This window comes from Carettochelys insculpta, chromosome 8 (assembly GCF_033958435.1).
Source record: "Carettochelys insculpta isolate YL-2023 chromosome 8, ASM3395843v1, whole genome shotgun sequence".
NCBI lineage: Eukaryota > Metazoa > Chordata > Testudines > Carettochelyidae > Carettochelys > Carettochelys insculpta.
In genome coordinates this window covers 37,906,253-37,931,458 of record NC_134144.1, presented here as the reverse complement: position 1 = coordinate 37,931,458, position 25,206 = coordinate 37,906,253, and the positions used below count along the sequence as shown (strand labels likewise).

At 46.0% G+C, this 25,206-nt stretch overlaps 2 protein-coding genes across 4 annotated transcripts in view; one reads left to right on the top strand and one right to left on the bottom strand.

Annotated features, from left to right (window-relative positions):
- Nucleotides 1-23,341, top strand: part of G6PC2 (glucose-6-phosphatase catalytic subunit 2) — a 30,650-nt gene extending 7,309 nt beyond the window's left edge. The window contains exons 5-8 of one of the 3 annotated variants that reach the window (XM_075000645.1): nucleotides 179-399; nucleotides 797-828; nucleotides 21,597-21,658; nucleotides 22,630-23,341. In XM_075000645.1, coding sequence (XP_074856746.1) covers nucleotides 179-399; nucleotides 797-828; nucleotides 21,597-21,658; nucleotides 22,630-22,688 — 374 coding nt within the window. In that variant the 3' untranslated portion in view covers nucleotides 22,689-23,341. Of the gene's footprint in view, nucleotides 1-178; nucleotides 1,778-21,596; nucleotides 21,659-22,293; nucleotides 22,334-22,629 lie in introns of those variants that run through there. The other 2 variants (XR_012646332.1, XM_075000644.1) reach the window with 2 other exon arrangements.
- Nucleotides 15,679-25,206, bottom strand: part of ABCB11 (ATP binding cassette subfamily B member 11) — a 63,846-nt gene continuing 54,318 nt past the window's right edge. Inside the window, exons 21-27 of the mRNA XM_075000643.1 lie at nucleotides 24,934-25,137; nucleotides 21,392-21,633; nucleotides 21,123-21,279; nucleotides 20,189-20,386; nucleotides 17,344-17,550; nucleotides 16,677-16,823; nucleotides 15,679-16,219 (exon numbers count right to left, since the gene is read on the bottom strand). Coding sequence (XP_074856744.1) covers nucleotides 16,019-16,219; nucleotides 16,677-16,823; nucleotides 17,344-17,550; nucleotides 20,189-20,386; nucleotides 21,123-21,279; nucleotides 21,392-21,633; nucleotides 24,934-25,137 — 1,356 coding nt within the window. The 3' untranslated portion in view covers nucleotides 15,679-16,018. The remainder of the gene's footprint in view (nucleotides 16,220-16,676; nucleotides 16,824-17,343; nucleotides 17,551-20,188; nucleotides 20,387-21,122; nucleotides 21,280-21,391; nucleotides 21,634-24,933; nucleotides 25,138-25,206) is intronic.

Genomic DNA, 25,206 nt, shown 5'->3' with positions numbered 1-25,206 from the left:
TGACTTGGCAGTTTTGAGGAAGAGTGAGGTTTTTGCGTGTATTATAAAAGTGGGAAACCACACATACTTTTTCTTTAGAAGGTCTAATTCTGCTTTTAGTAGTAGGCCCCAGAAAACTATTCTTTTTGAATAGCCAAGAGCATAATGCATCCCCAAATATTGCATTTCTAATTCACAGGAATGCTCGTTGCTGAAGCATTTGAACATACCCCTGCTATCCACACAGCGAGCTTGAGAATGTACATCAAGACAAATTTGTTTCTCTTCATATTTGCTCTTGGCTTTTACCTACTTCTCAAACTGATTGATGTTGATCTTCTATGGTCTGTTCCAAAAGCAAAGAAATGGTGTGCCAATCCGGATTGGATAAATATTGACACAACTCCATTTGCTGGACTGGTGAGAAATTTAGGTGCACTCTTTGGGTTAGGTCTTGGCATTAATTCTGAAATGTTCATCATGAGCTGTAAAGGTACAAATGGATATAAAATGAGTTTCAGGCTACTGTGCATAGCTGCTTCTTTAGCTACCTTGCAGTTGTTTGACTTTGTCAAGTTACCTACACATACTGAGTATTTATTTTATATTCTTTCTTTTTGTAAAAGTGCAGCCGTGCCTCTCACTGTAGTTGCTTTGGTCCCATACTGCATACACTTGTTAATGAGGCCAACTGAAAAAAAGTTAAATTAGATGAACGTTCAAAATAGTCTGAAAAAATGTGGGTGCATCTGAATACAAGCGGTTGTCTGCAACCTACTGCAAGGGTCATTATTCTTTTACTCCATTTTGAACATAGGTGGCTGTCACTGTGTATTTGTTGTTCTCCAGGTAAGTACATCTTGGAATGATGCTGTCGTGTCAGAATCACTAATTGGCTTGCACTTTGACTTCATTCCCAGAAGTACCGCAGAGATTGACAATGCAGTATGAATGCCTCACACCACTGCGGGTATGCACATATATTTACGCATGTTGGGATTACCCACATCTTGCAGATTTTGTAGTTCTTCAATACGTTCAATTACATGGTGCTTCATCTCCCAGATCATCATTCCATGTTCAATTTTATATGCTGACTGTTGAATTGCTGGAAAATACGGTGTGATAAAATCACAGTAACTGCATGAATACAGCCATGTAGTGTGATGAAGCTCTACATAATTTGCCAACTTTTAGATTTAATTTAGAGTGTTTTCTGAGTGAAGCATCTTCTGGCTGAATTGGGATAGAAGAGTAAATTATTTTTAAAAAGATTAGTCTGAAACAATGCAATTTCAAGCCACTGGATTCTATTTCTGGGGCTATCAACAGAGCAATTAACTTTGTATTGAGAAGTTGCTTTTTGTATTTTTTTTAAATAGCTAAATGCAAATCTTGAAATGAAGAGGCAATAAATTCTGTTTACTAAAACTATGATACATCTAATTTTGTGGAAACAAGAATATAGCACATTTAATCAGTATTATTTGCGTAGGCAGAGTAAAAACTGCAGAAAGTCACTGAGTATGAATTCATGTCATCTCAACACTCTTGCTAGTGTGTCATGCATGCTCCTTTCAAATGTAAATCAATCTAATAATCTCATTTAAAGAGTACCCAACCAGAGTCATGATTCAGGGGTAGGGATGGTCAAGTTAATTCTTTGTTGCCATGTAATGAAAAAGTGACTAAAGAATAAACCACAACATGCTTGCATTTGGCCAACTTTGTTTGCCCAACCACAGAGATAACCTTTATTACAGTATATGTAGCATACTCATTTGTGAGCTGACTGGGCTGATAAATCTACAGCTGACAATATGTAAAATCAATTATATACCTTTGCATGTATTTTATTGCATTTCTGTCATTGCACATTCACTTTCTAAGATTGATGTCCCATGTAATTTCTGGGAGGGATACCTTTTCAGAGCACAGCACAGCTATATTGTATTGGTGCCTCTGAGAGGATTTTCAGACCCCACACTAAGACTGAGATGGAGGAGGATAGCTGAAGCAGCACTAGGACTGGAAGGCTCCATCACTAAGGCACTTTGGCTGAGGGTTAGCCTAGATGATTCCTGCAATCCTCTCTAACCCAGTGGTTCTATGATTCCACTTGCAAGCATGCTGCTGGGGAAAAGTCCGATATAAAAGAAGCTCCAGCAGCCCCCAGGCAGGAGGGAGACAAGAGGATAACCATTTCCTGGAGAAGCACTGCTTTCCAGTGGCAGAAGAAACCTCTAATGAAGGGTCTGGCTGTGAGTCTTTCCCCCTCCACTCCCACCTACCCTATTGATACTATCCAAGTGGAAGGTAAAACCAGGGACAAGGGTACCATAGAGTTGCAAGCATTGAAAAAAACACAACTGTGGGAGTTCAACTACTCATCCTCCATTCCCTACTCGCTATGACCATCACTGGGGCTTCCATGTGCTCCAGTGATCCCTGGTTGCTGTTGCAGTGTTTGGAACCACTGGAAGCTGGTTTACTTCCGAACTACCCTCAGAACACTCTTACACCTGGGAACCAAACTTGTGGGCAGACAGTTTTGCCTTTCCTTCCCTGAATTGTGCCCTTGGCCATGGTGGAGCATCTGGTACTGTATACTTATACAGACCAGAACAACACATCTTATATTCTCTTCAGTTAAGTGGAAAGGTAATTGGGAAATAATGCTGCATCAATGAAAGCTTGCTGTATATTGACCGAATGCTGCCAACATGCTCAGTGTTATTTGAACTTCCAACAGGACGTAGTGGCTACCTCTATACTAGCCAAAAACTTCAAAATGGCCCTGCAAATGGCCATTTCGAAGTTTACTAATGAAGCGCTGAAATACATATTCAGTTCCTCATTAGCATGTGGGCTGCCGCGGCACTTCAAAATTGACGCAGCTCATCCAGATGGGGCTTCTTTTTGAAAGGACCCCAGTTACTTCAAAGTCCCCTTATTCCCATCTGCTCATAGGAATAAGGGGACTTCGAAGTAGGCAGGGTCCTTTCGAAAAGGAGCCCCGTCTGGATGAGCCATGCGGCGGCGAGCTGCGTCAATTTCAAAGTGCTGTGGCCGCCCGCATGCTAATGAGGTGCTGAATATGTATTTCAATGCTTCATTAGTAAACTTCGAAATGGCCATTTGCATGTTTTTGGCTAGTGTAGATACAGCCAGTCAGTCTCACAAGGAGCTCACTAGCTAATTCAGAGACTGCATCTACTTCTTTCTAGAGAGATGAACAAAGGTCAAGCCCTTACTTGAACTATTCTATGTTCTATCTGCAAATATGTGAAAACATCCTAACAATGAAAAAGATGGATAATTTTGACAGATAAGCATAGGGACAGATGAGCACATCTGCACTAAGTGCTTTACTTAACTACTTACAAAGCATTTTCCTTAGTGCAATGTCAGTAATTTAGTAATCATTCATGACATTTCAGTGCAAAATGAATAGCATCAAAATCTAAGCAAAAGCTTCATGAACTAACATCGGCAGCCAGAATAAAAAAACCTCTGAAGAAGAGTGACAATCCTAATGTAAATGCAATTTGCAGTGCATGAAAGTCTCTACCTTATATCCCCAAATCCTTGAAATACTGTTTACAGTAGGGCTGGGTCTACACTTGCCCCCAACTTTGAAGGGGGCATGGTAATCAGGGCCATGGGAGATTACTAATGAAGTGCTGCAGTGAATACACAGCACTTCATTAGGCTAATTCTCCCCCGCAGCAACTTTGAAGTGTCAAACTTTGAAGTGCCAGCATGCAAAATTTTGAGGAGTAAAGGCACTTCAAACTAGCATGGGCACTTTGAAGTGCCCACAGCTATGCGCATGCCGGCACTTCAAAGTTTGACACTTCAGAGTTGCCACAGGGGAGAATTAGCCTAGAGCTTGTCTACATTTTCCCCCCGCTTCAAAGGGGGCATGGTAATCAGGGTGATGGGAGATTACTAATGAAGAGCTGTGGTGAATATGCAGGACTTCATTAGGCTAATTCTTTGGGGAGTATGCTGCATATTCACCACACCCCTTAATTAGTACTCTCTCATCACCCTGATTATCATGCCCCCTTTGAAGTTGGGGGCAAGTGTAGACAAGCCCTAGGAGACCTTTTGGTTTCAGATCTCAATATTCACCCCAGATTAACTATGCTTTTTGTACAATTGTAACAATGATCTAAGGAAATTCTTATTTTATTTTAGCAATGTAGAAGTAATGAATTAACAGATTGAGCAGAAAGAAATTATTTCATGAGCATTATAGTTATTTTTCATTAGGAATGTGATAAAAGTGGAAATCAGATTATTTTAGGAGTGCTTATATTTGGGTCTTTCATGCAAAGAGTATCTGTGACAATGGATGGCAACTTGGTTCTAGAAATCGCAACTTTTGCCAATGAAAGCACATCCAGTATTGAGAACAGCTATCAGTGCATACGAAAGTTATGACTGGACTATAACATGCAGGGATAATCCATAATATTACCGTCTTCCAAGTACAGATGCATGTACTTAGGCACTCTAATTTAGCAAACATATAGCAGGTTCCAAATACTACTGACTGGCCTTAATATATTGGATTTGTGTTTGGGTTAGGAGAGTATAAGGCAGGGTTTTTATGCATGTCCCCACCACCAAAGTCAACGTGAGAACAACACTGTAGTTACAATGTGAAAGGAAAATAACTTTGGTTATACACATTCTGGGTGCAAAGTGTAATATGCTCACTTTGGTTTGTTACCGTGCACATGGTAATATTAACAAGAATGCAAATTTTCTTGCCCAATCATTTCCATTCTTCTAGCAGCATCTTCCACAATCTACCCACATACGAACCATTTACCTCCTGTCTGCCATTTCCAAAGTCAATTTAAAGCTATAGAATCACTTGCTCTGGCCATGCTCCTTTTCCAACCTTCTGCCAGTAGATTCATTACAGAGCAATGTAAAAAAAAAAAAAAAAAAAAAAAAAAAAAGAAAAGCTTATTGGTAACAGCAAGGTTATTGTTGAGCCACCCCATACAGCATGCTGAAGGGGGCCTTTGTGGAAAACAGAAGACAGAATCTGATAAAGGGTGTTAGCCAATATCCAGGCACTGCTCTGCAAATTTTGCAGTGAAACATGCTGTTTCAGCCCACAAGGTTGTCCTAGGTCTTGTGGCATGTGCCTTAATTCTTTCTGGGTGCCTTGTATGCCTCGACAATCCATCTGGCCAAGGTTCCTCTGAGGCCCTGATACCTTGAGTGAAAGGAAAAGAACAAATCTCTTTGTGGATTCTGGCCACTTGATATAAATCTTTGATACTTATCTGTGGTCCAAAAGGTGCCATATCTGCCCAGCAAGTTGTTGTGACTTTGGACAGAATGAAGGGAGGACAATCTGCTATGAGGCCTGAAAATCATTTATGCAGGAACATTTCTAGAGTTTTTAGCACAACCTTTACATTATGGAGGTTCCTGCGTGAATAAGGCTGTGGACATGATGGTTTGGACTGAGAAGTAAAATGATGATATAAATGTCAGCGATTCACAGGGATGGAGAATTAGGGCTTTTAATACCGGCTGTAGGTCCCATTTAAACAAAAGTGCTGTGACTGCTGTGAGGGATCTAGAGTTCTCACTATTGAGCCCAAGGATCTACAACCAGGACACTAATGAGGACTGACACTTGAAGAGCTGTGTTTCTTGACTTTGAATTTCTTGAAAATGCACAGATTTATGATAAACACCAAGAAAAATTACATGATTCCCTCATTTATTCATTTGGGTTAAGAAATAGGCATGCCATTGATACAGAGCTACTCATCTTCAACAGATTCTTCACGAATCAAGATTTGATATCCATGCTAGTTAAGCGTAAGAGCCCAACGATAACTCAGTGCCCTCAGCTACGGGGCCTCCTGTTCTTGGGGAGAGGGATCACTGCATGAACGAGCTCACAGATCAAATGCCTCCAGGTCTTTATCCTGAAAGTATGGGGGCCATCTCTGGCAACCATGTGAGATCAGGTTCTAGTCCCAGAGCAGGTCATCAGCTTCCTGAGATGGTGAACAGTCCAGTCCCAGGCAATGGTTGTAGGTGTTTATCTTGAATTTGTGCACTTGCAGGAGATTCAGAGCCACGTCTGGGTAGAGGTCTGACTTAGATGCTTTCCAGAAAGGTATAAGTGAATTCCCTGGGATCTGTGTAGTGAATACCACCTACATCTTTGTTAGATGCCCTGGTGAGAAACTAAATAGCAATGTTCAGTATTGGTAGCAGTCCATGCCATAAGCAAGTCTCAGTAGCTTGTCTTGGCAGCTTATACTGGACTGTAGATGTATGTATGAACCAGGTGATGTGTGCTATGCTGCCACCAGGCAGAGGGCACAGGCGTGCATAAGAGTTACTGGGATCCACTGGGTCTGATAGCTTCCTACTAGTTCATCAAAGGATATCATTTTAAGTTTTTACTGAAAGTCTGTGTTGTGTGTTTCATCATAAACATTGTACAAAGTATATATAGATAATAATTAAGACATTATGTGTATTTACTGGAAACTATGTTCTTAAAGCCTTAAAGTTAAAAGAAGGCCACCATGTGGTGACCAGCCTTGGACAGATTCTGGCCAGGTGAGGGATAGGAAACAGTTCTTGCTTTGTCTAGTCAAGTGTGTATTGTGTGTGTCTCACAATGTAAGCCTATCTGGTGTAGAGCCAAATGCTTCTTGAAAGGTTAGATGATGAACAGGCAAGGAAGATCAGAGGGAGCAAGACAACTGGGCAGGGGAGGGGGCCCCTGATTATGAATGAAGATGAGAGGACTGTTTTGATGTATGTGAGCTTACTAAGGAATACAAAGGCTCTTTACACTGAGTCAAGAGGACAGCATTACTTATCTGATGAGTGGAAGATCACAGCCAAGCCTGGCTGTGAGACAGTGGAAGGCTTTTTGGGTGAGGTTTTGCTCTGTAGTCTGTAAAAATGTCTTGTTTTAGGTTACAGAAAAATTATGATTTTAATTTACATGTAACCATTTGTTTCCACTGTTTCTAGTTGCTTCTTTTTGAATATATATTTGTTAAATAGATTTCTTGTTCATACTGTTAGCATATCTAAGTGCTGTGTGTTGAGTGACATCATGATCCTGAGACCCATTTAGTACACTAGTATGAGCTATTCCTTTGGGAGCAGCAGTTCCCTGAATCAGGGGCTGGATGCTCTAGAAGGCATAGCTAGTGGGCTGGAGTGTGCCTATCATTAGCTTGTAAATAGTAAGGTCTGTGGGGACCTGGACGGCTCAGATTATGTTAAGAGGCTGGTGATGTTGTGGAACTGACCCAAAGCAGGCACACACCTACATCCAGATGATGGAAGATCTCATTCTAAACCAGCTTGTCTGATAGGGCTGCTGGAGATGTGCAAGTGGATGAGGAAGAGATGGAGTGGAGACAGGAGGGAGTGCTCTGGAGGCACCATCTCTCAAATTGGTTTGTCTTTGGTGGATACAAACCGGTCATCTGGAAAGTGGGAAATCCTGGCCTCTCTAGCTCGGATCTGGGGAGAACACATTAGCTCTCTGTTGCAATAAGCCCTTGGATGTTGTGGAAGTACTTCAAGGTTATCCACTTGTTCCAAGGTTTTCCATTTCCCTATCTGTTATCTCACCTCTGAAATCTCTGTGAGGAAGGAGGATGAAAGACATGGCTGTCTGATAGTGAGTTTCTAATGCCTTATTCAAAGACTAAATGTAATGGGAAAGGACTGTTTAAGTTTGCAGTTTTCAGCCACTATCTTACCCAATCTTTCTCCAAAAAGGAGATGTCCTATGAAATTAGAGCTGTGTCTACAAGTGTACGCTACTTCGAAGTAGCGGCACTAACTTCGAAATAGCGCCCGTCGCGGCTACACGCGTCGGGCGCTATTTCGAAGTTAACTTCGACATTAGGCGGCGAGACGTCGAAGTCGCTAACCCCATGAGGGGATAGGAATAGCGCCCTACTTCGACGTTCAACGTCGAAGTAGGGACAGTGTAGACGATCCGCGTCCCGCAACGTCGAAATTGCTGGGTCCTCCATGGCGGCCATCAGCTGGGGGGTTGAGAGATGCTCTCTCCAGCCCCTCAGCTCACTGGTGGCCACGTGGAGCAGCCCCTTAAAGGTCCCCTCCCCCTCCCTTCCTCTGCAGGAAGCTGAGGCAACGTGCAGGCTGCAGCCTGCACACGCGGGCAGCCTGCAGCACCCTCAGCCCCACAGAGCGGCGATGGCTGGCCGGCAGCCCCCCCAGTGCCCCCAGGGGACCCCCCCCAAGGGGAGCCAGGGCAGCCAGGCTGGGAAGCGGCAGCGGGGCCCCTCCTGGACGGAGGCCGAGCTGCGGGACCTGCTGGGGCTCTGGAGCGAGGAGGAGGTGCTCCAGGTAATGGGGAGCAAGAGGCGGAACGCGGATGCGTTTGCTCGGCTGGCCGACGGCCTGGCTGCCCGGGGTCACCCTGCCCGCACTCCTGACCACGTCAGGAGTAAGGTCAAGGAGCTGCGGCAGGGTTACGCCCGGGCCCGGGATGCAGCCAGCCGATCTGGGGCCGCCCCCGTCACTTGCCCCTTTTACAGGGAGCTCAGGGACATCCTGGGCTCCCGGCACACCTCCTCCCCTCCGGCCACCCTTGACACCTCGGCTGACGAGCCCCAGCAGGCCCTGCAGCCGGAGTCCGCCCCGGAGGCAAGCCCCGCACCCCGGGAGCCCCCCCCGGAGGCCATCCCCGGGACATCGCGGCAGGAGGAGGAGGAGGAGAGGAGGGGGGCTCCTCCTCCACAGAATCCAGCCTGCAGATCCTCCTCCTGCCATCCCGGAGCAGCAGCAGGGCCTCCGACCCCCGGGGATCTCTGGACCGTGGGAGCGGACCAACAGGTAGGTACCCCTCTCTGGTGGACACCCGTGGGCTTGAGGGGCGGGGGTAAGAGAGATGTGTCCAGGGCCCCCCACATGCTCACATGGCCATGGCCCCAAGGACACCAGGGCCATGGCCCTCACAGCACTGCAGCCATCAGCCCCTGCCCCCCCCACCCCGCATGACAGTGCCATGCCCCATCCCCGGGCCAGGGGGGAGCGGAACCTCGAGGGGCCCCCGGGAGGAGGGGGTGGGACACCCCGCAGCAGCAGCATGTGATGGAGTGGGGGGAGTGCCAAAGGGAGACTCAGGCTACATATGAGCCACAAGAGCCGAAGAGCTCCCAGGGCCAAAGGAGGATCCTGGCGCTACAGCTGGCAGGTGACACCTCTGCCCTGAACAAACAGGAGGGAGGAGCCGAGCTGGCTTGGAATTGGGGGGCGAGGGCGGGGGCCACAGGTAGAGGCTAGGGGAAGGGAGAGCTGGTAGGCAGCCAGCCGGAGGAGGGGGAAAGCTGCATCCCAGAGGGGCCCCCCTTGGGGTCTTCTCCCCACGACGGGTTGGAAGGACTGTCTCTTCCGACAGCTGGTGCTGTCACTCCTGCCAGAAACTGGCTATCTGTGGCCTAAGAAACCTCTCCTGCTCTCAGACCCTGCGGGGTGAAGTGAGAGTCGCTCCCACCAGGGGACGGGGTGCAGGGCAGGGGGACCCCTGAACCCCATCCATCACAGCAGCATCTCCCGGGGACGGGGATGGGGAACCTGCAGCACAGGGCTGGGGGGACAAAGGCCACGGCTCGGGGCCCACACTAACGCCTGTCTCCATTCTTCTTCCCCCTCTCCTCTCCTGTGTCCTGCACCTGCACCTGCACCATCCGAAGGACCGGAAGAGAGTGCCGGCGAGGCGTCAGTCGTCCCGGAGAGCCCTCCGGGACCATCGCTCCAGGGCAGCCCCTCGGCTGAGGACCGACCGGCCCCGCAGCGGGCTAGACGGCAGACCCCGCGCCTCCAAGCGCCGCCGGCGACGGACCCCCAGCTGCTGGCCATCCTCCGCCGGCAGCTGGAGGTCTCAGAGCAGCACCTCCGGCTGCAGGAGCGGGCGCTGGCCTGGCGCCAGGAGGCATGGGGGGCCTATATGCAGACATTTAACCGCTTGGTGGACTACCTGGCCCCCCATGCCGCGCCGGCCGACCCATCGCCCGCCCCTGCAGCCCCACCACCAGCTGCTCCGCCCGTCGCCGGCACGTCCGCCGTCGCCCCGCCACCCACCCGCGAGGGCCAGAGCGCCGAGGGACCCCTGGAGCCACCTGACACTCGCCAGCCCCCATACCTTCCGGTCCAGCCCGCTCCCACGCAGCCACGGACCAGGCTGCGAGGGCGGCGGGGCTCCCGGACGGCCACACCCAGTGCCGGGCTATAGGGGCGAGGGGCCCGGGACATGGCCCCCCCCCCTTGTATATAGTTGCACCCTGTTTTTTTGGTCCCCCCGTTTGCCCCGTCCCCCCCATGTAAATAGTTCTCCCCTTTCTCCTCCCTGGTTTTCTTTTTATTACTTATGGCACACAGTTGTTTCTTTGGATTGTTTTATTTTTGTACATATTGCTTTTGTTGAACGTTTGTACCTAGTTTTCTGTTTGTGGTTCACATATTTATTTACACCCAAAAAAAAAAAGGTTCGGCAAGAAAAAAAAAATTTACGTTCAGCCACAAGTGCGTGCTGTCATTTGTCCAGGACAAGTGGGGGGGGGGGGGGCGGTGGGGTGCTCCATGGTGTGGGCGGTGGGGCAGGAGTGTGGGGGAGGAAGGGGCGGGCAGTAGGGGGCCTGGGCAGAGTTCACCCCGCGGCCTGTTCGTCGAAGTGGGCCCGCAGGGCCTCCCGGACCCGGGTCCCCTTGGGGTCCACCTACCAACTGGGGGCAGCAGGTGGCTGGACGTGTGCCCTGCCAGCCTCCGCAGCCCAGCCCTGCAGAAAGGTCTCCCCCTTGCTCTCGACCAAATTGTGCAGGGCGCAGCAGGCACCCACAATCTGGGGGATGTTGTCGGGGCCCGCATCCAGGCGGGTCAGGAGACATCTCCAGCGTCCCTTCAGGCGGCCAAATGAGCGCTCCACCACCTGGCGCGCATGGTTCAGGTGCTCGTTGAAGCGCTCCTGGCTAGCGGAGAGATGGCCCGTGTAGGGGTGCATGAGCCACGGCCGGAGGGGGTAGGCCGCATCTGCGATGACGCAGAAGGGCATGGTGGTGTCCCCCAGAGGGATCTCCCGCTGGGGGATGTAGGTCCCCGCCTCCAGCTGGCGGCACAGGCCCGAGTTCCGGAAAACCCGGGCGTTGTGGGTGCTGCCAGGCCAGCCCACGTAAATGTCCTGGAAACGTCCCCGGCTGTCCACCAAGGCCTGCAGGACGACAGAATGGTAGCCCTTGCGATTGAGGTATCGTCCGCCACTGTGATGCGGGGCGCAGATGGGGATGTGAGTCCCATCCAGAGCCCCGAAGCAGTTGGGGAAGCCCAGGGTGGCAAAGGCGGCGATCGTGGCATCTGGGTCCCCCAGCCTCACGAGCCTGTGCAGGAGCATGGCGTTGATGGCACGCACAACCTGCAGAGAAAGCACATGGGACAGCACCAATGAGGGGTGAGCAGGGTGTGCGTGGCCCTGCCCTGCCCTGCCCTGCTCTGGCCCCCCTGCCTTGGCCCCCCTGCCCTGCTCTGGCCCCCCTGCTCTGGCCCCCCTGCCCTGCCCTGGCCTCCCCCCGTGGGTTCGCTTACCTCCATGAAGACAGCCCCGACGGTGGCCTTTCCGACACCAAACTGCTGTCCCACGGATCGGTAGCTGTCCGGAGTGGCCAGCTTCCAGACAGCGATGCCGACCCGTTTGTGCACTGTGAGGGCACGCTGCATGGCAGTGTCCTGGTGCCTGAGTGAGGGGGTGAGCCACTGGCACAGCTCCAGGAATGTCTGCCAGGTCATCCTGAAGTTCCTGAGCCAGTGGTCGTCGTCCCACTCCCCAAGCACCAGCCGCTCCCACCAGTCAGTGCTGGTGGGGTAGCTCCACAGCTGCCGGCGTGTGAGGTGGGGGGGTGGAGCGGGGTGCTGCAGGGTTAGGGGTTGAGCCCTGCTGCCCTGGGGGCATCTCCTCCCCTGGGGCAAGGAGGTGCTCAGCTGCCTCCCACATGGCATGGGTCAGGGCAAGCCCTGCTCCTGCCGGGAGGGCTGGGTGGACCTCTAGCTGCTGCTGCTGCTGCTGCTGCTGCTGCTGCTGCTGCTGGGGGTCCATGACTGCGTCGCCCAAGGTTTGCGTGCCTATGGCTCCTCAGACCGCGTGCTGTGCAGGCTGAGTGTGTCTGGGAGGGGCCCTTTAAGGGAGCGGCTAGCTGTTGCCCCGGAAGCGCTAGTCCGCCCTGTGACCCTGTGTGCAGCTGTGCCTGGCAGCCCTATTTCGATGTGTGCTACTTTGGCGTGTAGACGTTCCCTCGCTGCGCCTATTTCGATGTTGGGCTGCACAACGTCGAAGTTGAACATCGACGTTGCCGGCCCTGGAGGACGTGTAGACGCTATTCATCGAAATAGCCTAGTTCGATGTCGCAACATCGAAATAGGCTACTTCGATGTAGGCTTCACGTGTAGACGTAGCCTAGAGGAGCAGAGGACTCATCTGTAGTATCTATCTTCTATGGATGAAATCATGGCCACCGATATGGATGGCATGGTCTTGGCAGAAAACCTCATAGCAGCTATTGAACCATCTGCCATTAATGCTGTTGCTAGGGAGATTTCTTACATGCAGCCTTAAATATGTATTGGTCTCTGTACTTTAGGGCTTTAAGGTTCTCCATCCAGGAGGTAATGGCCCAATTATTTAAGTAGACACCAGAATACCTGAATGTGATCAATAGAACAGGAGAATGCTAGTGAAACTAAATAGGTTGTCTGCCCTCCATGTCTATGGTATTCAGAAGCTCAGAAGGGGACAGTTCAATTTAGAAGGTTGGTTAGCTAGCTTGGGCTAACCCTCCCTGCACTTAGATGAACTGTGGCCACAACTGTTAGGGTTTCATGGAGCCCTGGCTGTCAATCACTGAATCTCTCCTTGGCATAAACCTAGAGCAAGAGTCTGCAACCTAAACAGTGAAAAGAGCCATTTTTTCAAATTTGGTTACAAAATCAATACTTCAAGAGCTCCAGTGCACCTGACTACGAGACAGTCCTTAATAAATAAGGTCAAATTGTATGTTTTGTAAACCCTATTTTAAGAACAGAGCAAACACAATGATTTGTGCCTGTTAGAAATTTTGTTACTTTCACCCCTGGGTTGGAAAACAAATGAGGAAAAGAAAAACGCAGTGCCTGGGGATAGGCTCTTAAGCAGGAAGGAGCAATATTCACATCAACACTCTGCACCAGTGTTTTTCAACCTCTTTGTTTTTCTTAAAAAGTACCCCTTTTAAAAAAAAAAGTACCCCCAGACCTCCCCAGTTTAACCCAATCCCCCCTCCCATCCTCCAGAGCAAGGCACTTCCAGCCCCCCCCCCACTTTAACCCAATCCCCCCCCTCCTCCTCCAAAGCCAGGCCCTCCCCATCTCTGCCCCCCCACATTAACCCAATCCCTCTCCTCACCCCCAGAGGCAGGCTCCCCAGCCCCTGCTCGCTTTAACGCAATCCCCCCTCCCCTTCTCTAGAGCCAGGCACCCCCAAACCCTTTCCCCACTTTAACTAAATCCCCTCTCCCCTCCTCAAGACTCAGGTACCCACAGTACCCCCCGCCCACTGTTAACCAAAGCTTGGAACTCACCAGAGCTGCCACCATCACTGCTGCCACGTGCTTCTCCCTTGAAGTGCTGGGGCAGGACACGTGCACACACAACAGTGCACAGCGCTCCCACAGCTCCAAGCATTTTAGTGCTCAAAGAGGAACGTGTGGCTCAGGCACGCATACCCCAGACTTCTCTTGTGTCCCAGGGTCGGCAATCGGCTAGCAGAGTGGGGAGCCTACCTGAGGCGAGCTCTGTGGCCAGGTCTTGCCCAGGGGGCTCTTGTCAGGGGGCACAGTAAAAAGCCATAGAGGTGTCAGCAGCAGCAGCACCTGGAGCTGCAAATGACTTATCTAAGAGCCACATGTGGCTCTGGAGCCGCAGGTTGCCAACCCCTGCCCTAGAGGGAGGATGGCTGTTTTTCAATAGACAAATCAGCTCCAGGAGTGAATCTTCTTGCACATTATTTACTCTGTGCTTAAAATCAAGAGGAGCTTACGAACAGAGGACCTGTCATACCACTTCAGGTCAGGAGTCCAGCTCATCCAGCATTCTAGCTTTGACTTCCTTTGTATCAGCGGGATAGACAAACCATCTCAAGAGAGGAGACGCAGCAGTTAGCTTGTTTAATTTAACAAAATGAAGGCTGAAATTCTTGGTCATAGTAATCACAAAGTGATTTTGTAGGGCCAGGGGGAAATAACACAGTATCACCTTCAAAATAAGTTGATAACACAAAAATGGGGGAGCTATTTAAATGGAAATTAGAAGAAACAGTAACAAAGGTGAAATGCCTACAAGTTGCATGGAAACTATTTAAAATAGTATAATAGAGGTTTAAACTAAATGCATAACCCCAACTAAAAAGAAACCAGTGAGGCCCAAAATCATGCCACCATACAGCAGGGGAAATTAATTGATTACAGGCAAGAAAGCATCCTTTATAAAACTGGAAATGAAATTCTGGTGAGAAAAATAAAGGAACATAAACCTAAAAATCAAAGGTAAAAGTATAATTAGGCAGGCCAAAAAAAAAAAAGAAAGGAAAGAAAACTTTGGAGAAAAGTGGAATAAATCTCAAAATGAAAAATTACAGAATAACTTATAACTCCAGAGGAAATTTGTTCTTACCCTTCACTTAGTATTTGGCTTATGCTTTGAAGCATGATATGTAAAAAGGTCAACCCAGCCTAATATAACTGTGAACATTTTCCTTGATCTATAAGACTGAAAATCTTTTAAGTTCTCCTTAAAAAGAAATGGCATCATGTGGTCTCCAGGGATGAGAATATGATATTCTCTGTTTAGCTAAGACAATTTTAAGGTAGGAAAGAAATAACATTGAAAAATAATTGTTGTTACTTGCTTTGACTATTTATTCATATTCAGATCAATTAGTTGAGAGCATTTAATCAAGTGGCTAATTTAAAGAACTAATTTTTACTAGCATCTATTTCTCTTCTCAATCTCTTTACCATAGTGGCATGAAGCTTACTTATTACTATTTTTATTTGTTTCACAGTATCATTACATCCTCCAATATAAATCAGGGTCCCATGGTCCTAGGCACTATGCAAACACACAGTATAAGGCAGTCCTCACCCAAAAGAGATCACAATCCACATAGATAAGAGACAAAGGGCAGGGGCAGAGTTATAGAACCACACTGACAGTATCTATTTTAATTCTGTCTGTAAAACCTTCATGTTAAGAAATACATGATCCCACCACTAAAATAAAATATAGCATCATCCCCCTGGTATTGTTTTAGCCCTCTAACTTACCAAAAGAAGCAGTCGAAGCTGCAGCAGGCTAATATGCAGGGCAGTTTCTTCCTTGATTGACATTTAGTCAATCCAGTCAGGCACTGTGCAGCTGTACTACAAAGCCATTTTTACCTGAACTCCCCACTTAAAGTATCGGAGGGGTAGCCGTGTTAGTCTGGATCTGTAACAGCAACAAAGGGTCCTGTGGCAGCTTATAGACTAACAGAAAAGTTTTGAGCATGAGCTTTCATGAGCACAGACTCACTTCATCACTTCATTGACCGGCATCTGATGAAGTGAGTCTGTGCTCATGAAAGCTCATGCTCAAAACTTTTCTGTTAGTCTATAAGGTGCCAAAGGACCCTTTGTTGCTCTCCCCACTTAAAGGCTTCCTTTCCAGGAAATTTCTTTCTGTCCACTACACAATGGGTGAGGCTACCTTCTGAACAAATCAGCCTACTCTGTAGTTACCATGTTTGATCCGACAGAGTTTGCTTACTCCGCAAGGCCAGATACATTTTAGGCTTGATAGTTTCCCATGTAACTATGACAGACAGTTTTGTACCATGTAATAAATCAAAAGGGTACCAATATTTCCATACCTACTTTAGAGGTCTCAGTTAGAAAAATGCCATCTTTCAAGTTTACTCAGACCCCATAGTCAATCAGCTAATGGGTGCTCCAGTGGTGACGAGTTTGTAATAAGCACCTTCCCTGGCCATCAGTTCATCATGAGTGCCCTTTTCAACAATAACGCCTTGAGACATGACAGCTATGATATCCGAATTTTGAACTGTAGACAACCGATGTGCTATGACAATGCAGGTCCGTCCCTCTCTGGCTTTATCCAATGCAGCTTGCACAGTCTGTCAACAATAGGCAAAGTATCAGAATGAAAATGTGCCAGCTGGAATGGAGACCCCCTGTTTACTCTGTACCAGCAGTTCTCAAACTGTGGGTCAAGGCTGCATCGGGCTGCACCCTGGGTTTACAAGGCCAATGGTCTAACAACTAAGCTGTTCTCTTCCCCTATAAAAAAGGTCATATCATGGAACTGGAAGGAACCTTGAGAGGTCCTTGAGTCCAGTCCCCTGCTGGTTGGTTTTGTATTTTTACATATTAGACCATCATAAATAGTGTTTTACAGCTAAATTTACTCCAAGAACAAATACTGACTGTGATAATAGGGTCTCTTTTTTTTCTAGTACTTTTCCAAAATTTCTGTACCAGACAGAAGATCAATCATTACTATGGACATTTCTTTTACAAGAACACACCTAGATAATTATACTGAATCTCCCTGTTCTTTTATTACACATTTACCTTTTCACTTTCCGTGTCTAAAGCAGATGTTGCTTCATCTAGTAATAAAATTTTAGGATCTCGTATGATGGCTCGAGCTATAGCGATGCGTTGCTTTTGCCCACGAGAAAGCTGGGATCCTTGAGCCCCGACATTAGTTTCGTATTTCTGAAAAATATACAACAGGGGAAATTTTATTCCTAAATGAGCATGTTTGCAATCACAACAATGCATAAACTAGAACAATACTCTGGGGTGTGGGCCCTGAGTCCACAAAACCTTGCCTTCTCCACTTTTTGTTTTGTTATGCCTAGACATTTGCTTCCTGTCTCCTATTGGAGTTCTAAATTCAGAAAACAGAGCTTTCTGTTGGTTATTTAATTTGTCAAGTGTTTGCCCAACACGTGTTTTTAAAAAAAGTCAGTCCCCATGAAACAAATCACAACAAAAACAACGTAATGCTATTCTCCATCCACCCAGCCACCCCGCCCCCTGAGATCTGAGAATGTAAAACACAGTGTTGGCCCATGGATAGGTCTAGTTTGCTGTGGTGAGAAATCTCATTGTAACAAATCTGTTGCCTTCCTGAGCTGTCCTTTGTAGTCTCTACTTGGCCCCCATCAGGGCATCTGTTTTATTTTTTTTTTTTAATCAGTTTTTTAGTTACTTGCAAATAGTGTGTACTTACATCTGGAAGGGACATAACAAAGTCATGCAGCTGGGCCTTCTTTGCTGCTTCTATAACTTCTTCCATCGTGATCTCTTTGGTGTTATTACCATATTTAATATTATCAGCAATGCTACAGTCAAATAACACTGGCTCCTGAGACACTATTCCAATTTTAGATCTAAGAAACTGTACATTTACTTTCTTGGTATCATGGCCATCTATTAACTACCAGTAAAACAAAAAAAAGAGATACATCATTCAGAACCGCAGCATACAGAGAATGAACAGCTCTTGCTGAAAATAAATAGTTACAATAACAAGGCTTTAAATAAATATGACTTTAGCCGTGTCTACACGTGCACGCTACTTCGAAGTAGCGGCACTAACTTCGAAATAGCGCCCGTCACGGCTACACGTGTTGGGCGCTATTTCGATGTTAACATCGACGTTAAGCGGCGAGACATCGAAGCCGCTAACCCCATGGGGGATGGGAATAGCGCCCTATTTCGACGTTCAACGTCGAAGTAGGGACCGTGTAGTCGTTGCGCGTTCCGCAACATCGAAATTGCGGGGTCCTCCATGGCGGCCATCAGCTGAGGGGTTGAGAGACGCTCTCTCTCCAGCCCCTGCGGGGCTCTATGGTCACCATGTGCAGCAGCCCTTAGCCCAGGGCTTCTGGCTGCTGCTGCTGCAGCTGGGGATCCATGCTGCATGCACAGGGTCTGCAACCAGTTGTCGGCTCTATGGATCTTGTGTTGTTTAGTGCAAGTGTGTCTGGGAGGGGCCCTTTAAGGGAGCGGCTTGCTGTTGAGTCTGCCCTGTGACCCTGTCTGCTGCTGTGCCTGGCACCCTTATTTCGATGTGTGCTACTGTGGCGTGTAGACGTTCCCTCGCAACACCTATTTCGATGTGGTGCTGCGCAACGTCGATGTTGAACGTCGACGTTGCCAGCCCTGGAGGACGTGTAGACGTTATTCATCGAAATAAGCTATTTCGATGTAGCGTTCACGTGTAGACGTAGCCTTTGTGAAGTAAAGTCTGCATGACAGCATGCTACTTTAAGTAACTGGAATGAGAATACTGTTTAGATCAGGGGTCAGAACCCCCTGGCATGCATGCCAAGAGTGATATGTGAGCCAAGTTTCATCAGCATGCAAGGCAGGAGCTCAGTGCTGCCCTCCTCCCTGATGCTGCTCAGGGCTTGCTCAAAGCCTTGCTGCCTGTGGATGAACAAAAGACCAGCTAATGCTACCAACCACCATTTAAATGGTAAAGCTCTGCATCTTAATTTATGTATTAATGAAGCTGTTGTAAGTAGGACTATTAGTGCCTTGAAAAAATATCACAAGCGCTCAGACTGTACATAGAGGTCAGAAGGTCAAATTTCAGCATTCCACCTCAGAAAGGTTGCTGACTTCTGGTGTAGATTTAGCTTTTTTGTTCTTGGCAAATAAACATGTACTGGGTGTGTCTCTGATCCAGTTAAACCCATGCTTGACATTATGCATGTGACTAAACCTATTGAAGTCACCTGGAATGGTTAACTACCAAAAGTTAAGTCTGTGTGTGAGTATTTTGGTTGCCCAAGGCACCCTGAAAAATAAGCTACATTTTGTAGTACCTACATGGGGAGAAAAATTGTGATAGCAGTGTGCTCTTTAGTCTAGCAGGCAAAGGCGTCAGAAGACCAAGGCTACCAGCTGAACCTACATAAACTCAGACTGGACAGAAAGTGCACATTTTCAGCAATGACAGCAACTAACCACACGAACAATTTATTGAGTGATGTGGTGGATTCTTAGGCACTCAAAATTTTTAAATCTAAATTCTCTAACAGATTCAGAAGTTATGGGTATGACACACAGTCCTGGCCTTCGGGAAAGGCAATTGCCTTGGGCGCCAGGGCTTTAGAGCCCTCGTGCGCCAATTGACTCCATCATCCACCAGCTAGACCCCATTTTCAGCATGCTGCCTTGGGCCCCACCCACCAGCTGGGCCCTGCTGGTCTGGCTCTGATGACATAGGAATTACTAGATGAAATTCTATGACCTATGTTACACAGGTGGTCAAGCTGAATGATTAAAAAGGGTCCCTTCAGGCCTTGAAATCTATGGAATTATACAGGTTCAAGGAGGTCAATGTACATGCCACATTCTCTCATTGGACAACACCAGGCATAAAATGTTTGTACACTCATTGTGACCAAGTGGCTTTACTCAGAGCTGTATGCATTGACTTTTAATCAGATTTCATCACTTATATCCTGATATATGGACCTTAACTGCTCAGTTCTTACTCAAAGCTCCCACTGATTTCAATGACACTTTTGCTGTTACGAAGATTGATTAAAAAAGCAAGGTCCAGCTCATTCCCAGCAGGTTTCCTTGAAGAGGTAAGTCTTATGAGTGTGACTCTCCCTGTCCTAATCGAAGGCAGGGAATTTTCCTTCCTAACCTTCTCAGATGCCGCTACACTTGTGCTATGTGGATTCTGGGTGGCCAAACTGGACATCAGGGTGTAAGAAAGGGAAGGTGCTCCTCTTCATGATGCCAGGCCCATCTGGGTGGTAGGATTTCTGTAGAGAGATGTGTTACCTCCCTTTAAAGCCTTTCTATGTCCGTCACTGAGCATCAAAGCTAAGGTTCATCAACTTTAGTTGGATCATTGCAGCACTTCAGACTGCGCATTTGAGGAAAGATTGAGAAAGTTATTATGGATGGATTGAAAAATCCACTCAGGTGTACAAACGTTACTTAGTGATGCTTTAGTGATCTCCTGTGTGACATGGGAGAAGAAGTTTTGAATGTGAAAATTTCTGCAGATACCAAGCATTAAAATGATCCAAATAGCAAAAGCTGCTTACCACACGTCCTTTCTCAGGGTCATAAAAGCGCTCCAGAAGCTGGACACTGGTACTTTTGCCACATCCACTACTTCCAACAAATGCAAGTGTCTGTGCAGGTTGTACAGACACTGACAGGCCATTCAAAACTTGCACATCAGGCCGTGAAGGATATGTGAACTTGCAGTTGATAAATTCAATGCTCCCCTTAAAATTGTCCTGGTGAAAAAGTGAGAAAGAAAGTACTGAGAACTGAATTATAAAGAGTGAAAAAAGTCAAATATGACTCTTGTTTCCAATATTAGTTTTTGTGAGTGATTTAAGTACTTGTGAAATAACCCTGTAGATTGACGAGCTGGAAGACTGACAGGCTTTCTCCTGGGATGGGGATCTTCTATTTAGCCATAACTTTGCTGCTGTACTCATTCTACCAATATAAGTTTACCCACACCGTACTGCCCAGTTGCCTTGAGCTGAGAAGGTTCTACATTTTCCAGCTCCATTCAGAGGTTTTGACTGACAACAGAGGTGCCACCTAATGACATATTTGATGTTTCTGTGATGTGCTCCTACAAGAAGCAGCAGATTATAACCATTGTTAGTTACTGAACTCAACTGGATTTAGTGCGGTGTTGTGGAGGTGGAAGAAAATCTCATTATCCAATGAATCCCATCTAACTTTCAACTCTGAGATCAGTTATTAAAATCTACTCATCCTTTACTGATACTCAGGGTGAAATTTCCTAGAGACTGGGCATAACTGAACAGCATGCCCCATGCTTAAATTAAAGCACAGTACTTCCCAAAAGCCAAGGATATAGAGCTAGTATTCTGATGTCACCTCACCTTGTTCACCAACAGCAGTGTGTATGGAATTGGCCATAATTGAGGTTTCAAGCTCTACAATACTGAGCGGAATAATGACATTTCCTGAATTGCTCATCTCAGCTCTTACCCACTTTTCCCCTCCATCACTGTAAATACTGATCTGGGGAAGCCGATCCACCAGTTGAAAAAAACGTGCAGCAGAGATTTTTGCTTTAGCATAGTTTGGAGTATATGAAGAAGCTCTTCCCAAAGCAGTTCCACTAGTCACAATGGCAGAAATCACCCTGCAGTCAAGTAGGAAACCTTTTACCTTGGGGTTATGTACATTTGTGAATTTTATTGTAACCAAAAAACTTCCGCAGAAGACTATGTTGCTGTCTGCCGGTGTCTTCTTACCTGAACACATAGCTATAATGAAGTCCTTCATTTGCCACTAAAAATCCTCCATACAGATAAGAGACTGAATTGGTTATGAACACTATACATTGGGAAAAGCCAAAGCAGAGTCCGTAAACATTTGCTTTCTTGACTGCGGCTCTATATGGGATTTTCAGCTGTTCTTCATAGGCTTCAATAAACTTTCTTTCCTTCCCTATTCCAGCTACAGTCCTAATGTTAGAGAGGGCTTCACTGGAAATCTGAAGAAGAAAGAAGAGGTCACAGGTAAAACACACAGGAATCATTCTGAAAATCTCTACCTAACTTTTTGGTGGGAGGGCAACATGATTGTTTGGCACATTATAGAAACTAATGATGTGTGAACTGGTTGAGATACAATAGGAACTGAACCAAATTTCAAACAAGACCTTTTCTGAAGTCAACCCTCTTCAGACTAGGCTACTGCTAAACATTCATACTGTGGATGGCCCTGCTTGGGTTCTCCCACTTGAGTGAATTTCACTTTTTATATAGAACTGACACAGCTGTTGCTTTATAATAAAATGTGTCCATCTCCAAACAAAGAAGTGTGGTTGTTCTGGCAGCCCCTTTCATTGGCTGAAACATCTCCAAAATATTTCTGTGTTGTGCAGGGAGACCTGTATTCATCTGAACATAAGCCTAGTGGTTTGTAATATAGATCTAAGCATGAACATGGTCTTGTCAATGGCATTTTAGACAGTAATCTGTAGCTAAACAAAGCCACGCAGAGTATGCCATAATGTTTAGCAATTTAAACGTATGGTACAATGGGAAGGTTGGTGTTAACCACAGGTGAAAAATAGCTATTTTTTATTTGTACATTCATTTTTTAATTTCAATTCTTCTCTATTTTTTTCTTTTTCTTTTTCGTACGCCAGTGATCATGGGAGAAAGGGTACCTGCCAGCTCTCTTTCGTCAGAATCTAAACTTTTTCTATATTAAAGGCAGCTAAATTTACTACTTAATCTCTTCCACTACTATCTTGCTGGTTCATGTTCAAGAAAAAAAATGTCTCGATGGAACATACAGATGAGGGTAAAATCCTTACCATGCTGGCACCAATAGCAAATTGCCCGTTAACTTCGGTGGGACCGGGATTTCAGCCAGAGAGTAGATAAAGAGTAATCCCAGGCCTGACTATATGCTAATATACAGTATAATAATATAATGCAGAGTATGAAGTGGTTATTCATTTGCTTTTTCTCTGCTTTAGAATCTTCTTTGAAACTCCTGTCGGTTGTATGGATTAGAGTCAAGATTTGTTACCTGTAAAGTTCAAGTTTACCTGTAAAATTCAAGTCTCAGCCCCCCAGCGGAGCTATGTTTTCATCACTGGGTGATATACTGAGTTTATTCTCTACAGCAGATGATTGCTTCACTCCATTTGTTTTGTGTATTTCAGTTTACTGGTTTGTCATGTTTATAGGTGCTTGTTGTCACTTGCTTGCCAACTGCAATAGCTCAGTCTGTTTTGCTTTCTCTTATCTCTAGATATGTTTACTAAATTTTGTTTCCTTGCTGAGGGAAGCATTCTGCACACAGTACAGAGTAAGTGACCTCAATATGAATATTTAGAAATGCTTTAGGTCAGTTTTCCATTGTTCTTTTTCTAGGCCAGTGAGAACAATTAGTCCTGGTATGTTTAGCATGTACCCTGAAGGAGAGGAAACAAGCACTGTGAACCTGATCATTCAGACTATGTTTGTTCTGCATTTTAAAATAGCAGATAAGCAATCATTTGTAGAAAAGACGTTAATAGACCTTTTTGTATTTGGCTGCTATGCTATTGAATAAATTAGAAAACTATCTCCAAACATAATCAGTCATTGCCAGTGCTATTGAATGCCCTTCTCTTCCTGGCCTTGGTGTCGTTCCACTGAGTAATGGCTGACACTCTGGTCATTTGTCAAGTTTCTATCTCTACATCAATTACAAGAAGGTATTTTGATCGATCACTTGCTGTAAATAATTTAGCCTTTGTGAACGAGTGAATAGTCAGCATTAATTCTTGATAAAGTTTGGATGTCTGTCTGAACTAGTGTTATCAGTGTTATGAGGTGGTACTTATTTTAATTCATGATGTGTACAAACATGACTTTTTTAGTTTTCCTAGAAGACTTTTCCCAGCAAAACTGGGCTTTTGTCGGAAAAAAATGTGGCGCATCTACACACAAAATGCACTTTGTCCATAGTTTGTCTACAAAACCTGGAACATCTGCTGGTAGCGTTATACCTCTCCCCATTCAGGTATAACACCTCTCTCAGCAACGTTCTGTTGACAGAACAGCCATATAGATGCTCCGGGGCCACTCTGTTGAGAGATGGCCAGGCAGTCTGGCTGCTCTCTGTCAACAGAGCAGATTGTTCTTTCAATCTGCTTTTATGTGTAGATGCAATGCGTGGAAGGACATTTTGCTGGAAAATCCCTTCCAACAGTGACTTCTGTCAGCCGAAGCGTCTTGTGTAGATGTAGCCTAAGAGTGCAAGAGGGCACCTTCAGATCTGCATTTTCAAACCTAACAAGAAAAGGGATGGAAATTAGAGGCTCACATTTTACTGTCTTTTGACAACCCTTTTGAGGAGGAAGTCAGAGCCCAAGTATACTTGTAAAGCTGGGAAAGTCACCTGTTCTCTTTTACAGACAACCTCCCAATCTTATGAGGATTATCACCCACAACCACGGTCTATACCACAGAAACACCAGTCCTGGAACTTTTCCTTGCAACAAAGCCCGCTGCCAGCTTTGTCCACATATCTATTCTGGAGATACCATCAATGGCCCTAACCAGGTTATTCAGAATCACAGGCACATTCTCATGTTCCTCAACTAACATCATATATGCCATCACGTGCCTACAATGCCCAGATGCTTTGTATATTGGACAAATTTCAAACTCTCTTAGACAAAGAGTTAATGGGCACAAAACAGACATAAAACACTCCTAATCCACAAACCTGTTAGTCGGCATTTTAATGGAGTGGACCATTCTGTTAAGGACTTAAAAGTCTGTGTTTTACTGAAGAGGAATTTTCACAACAATCTTGAAAGAGAGGCTGCTGAGTTCTCTTTTATATTCAAATTTGACACATTAACACATGGTTTGAACCGTGATGTGAATTTTCTGGGTCATTATAGGGGCTCTTTTGCATACTTGGCTTAATCTAATTCTTGACTCCTCACCCCCTCTTCTGCCCCTCTACTCTCTGATTTGCTCATCTTGATAATTCCTTTTTGATTTGTCAACTTTGATTACTATTTTTGGTTCTCTGTGCCTTAAATATAGAGGCTGTTCTGGTATGGCTATGATCTGAAGAAGTGGGTCTGTCCCATGAAAGCTCATCACTGAATAAATTATTTTGTTAGTCTTTAAAGTGCTACTTGACTGCTTTTTTGTTTTGATAGTATGTAGACTAGCACGGCTTTCTGTCTGTTATAATTCCAACTGTGTGAGTTATGACTGACAACTCCTTCTCCCCAAATACCTGTTAACCTAACATTAGTTTTCAAAAAATGTACCTGTCCGGTCTTTTCCATAGCTTTTTTGTCCTGTGAGGCAAGCCCTGTCAACATTTTAGCCTGCACAGCTCCAGATAAGGCTAAAAAGGGCAGGAAACACATTATGACTAGACTTAGTTTCCAGCTGTAGTAGAAAGCAATGATAATGGCCACTCCAATGTTGGCTAAGGAATTGACAATCATTCCGATCTGAGATCCAGTAGCCTTAAAATAAAACAAAAGTAGGTTACTGAATTGTATTCCTACGGTATCAATCATCATATATCCTTCACA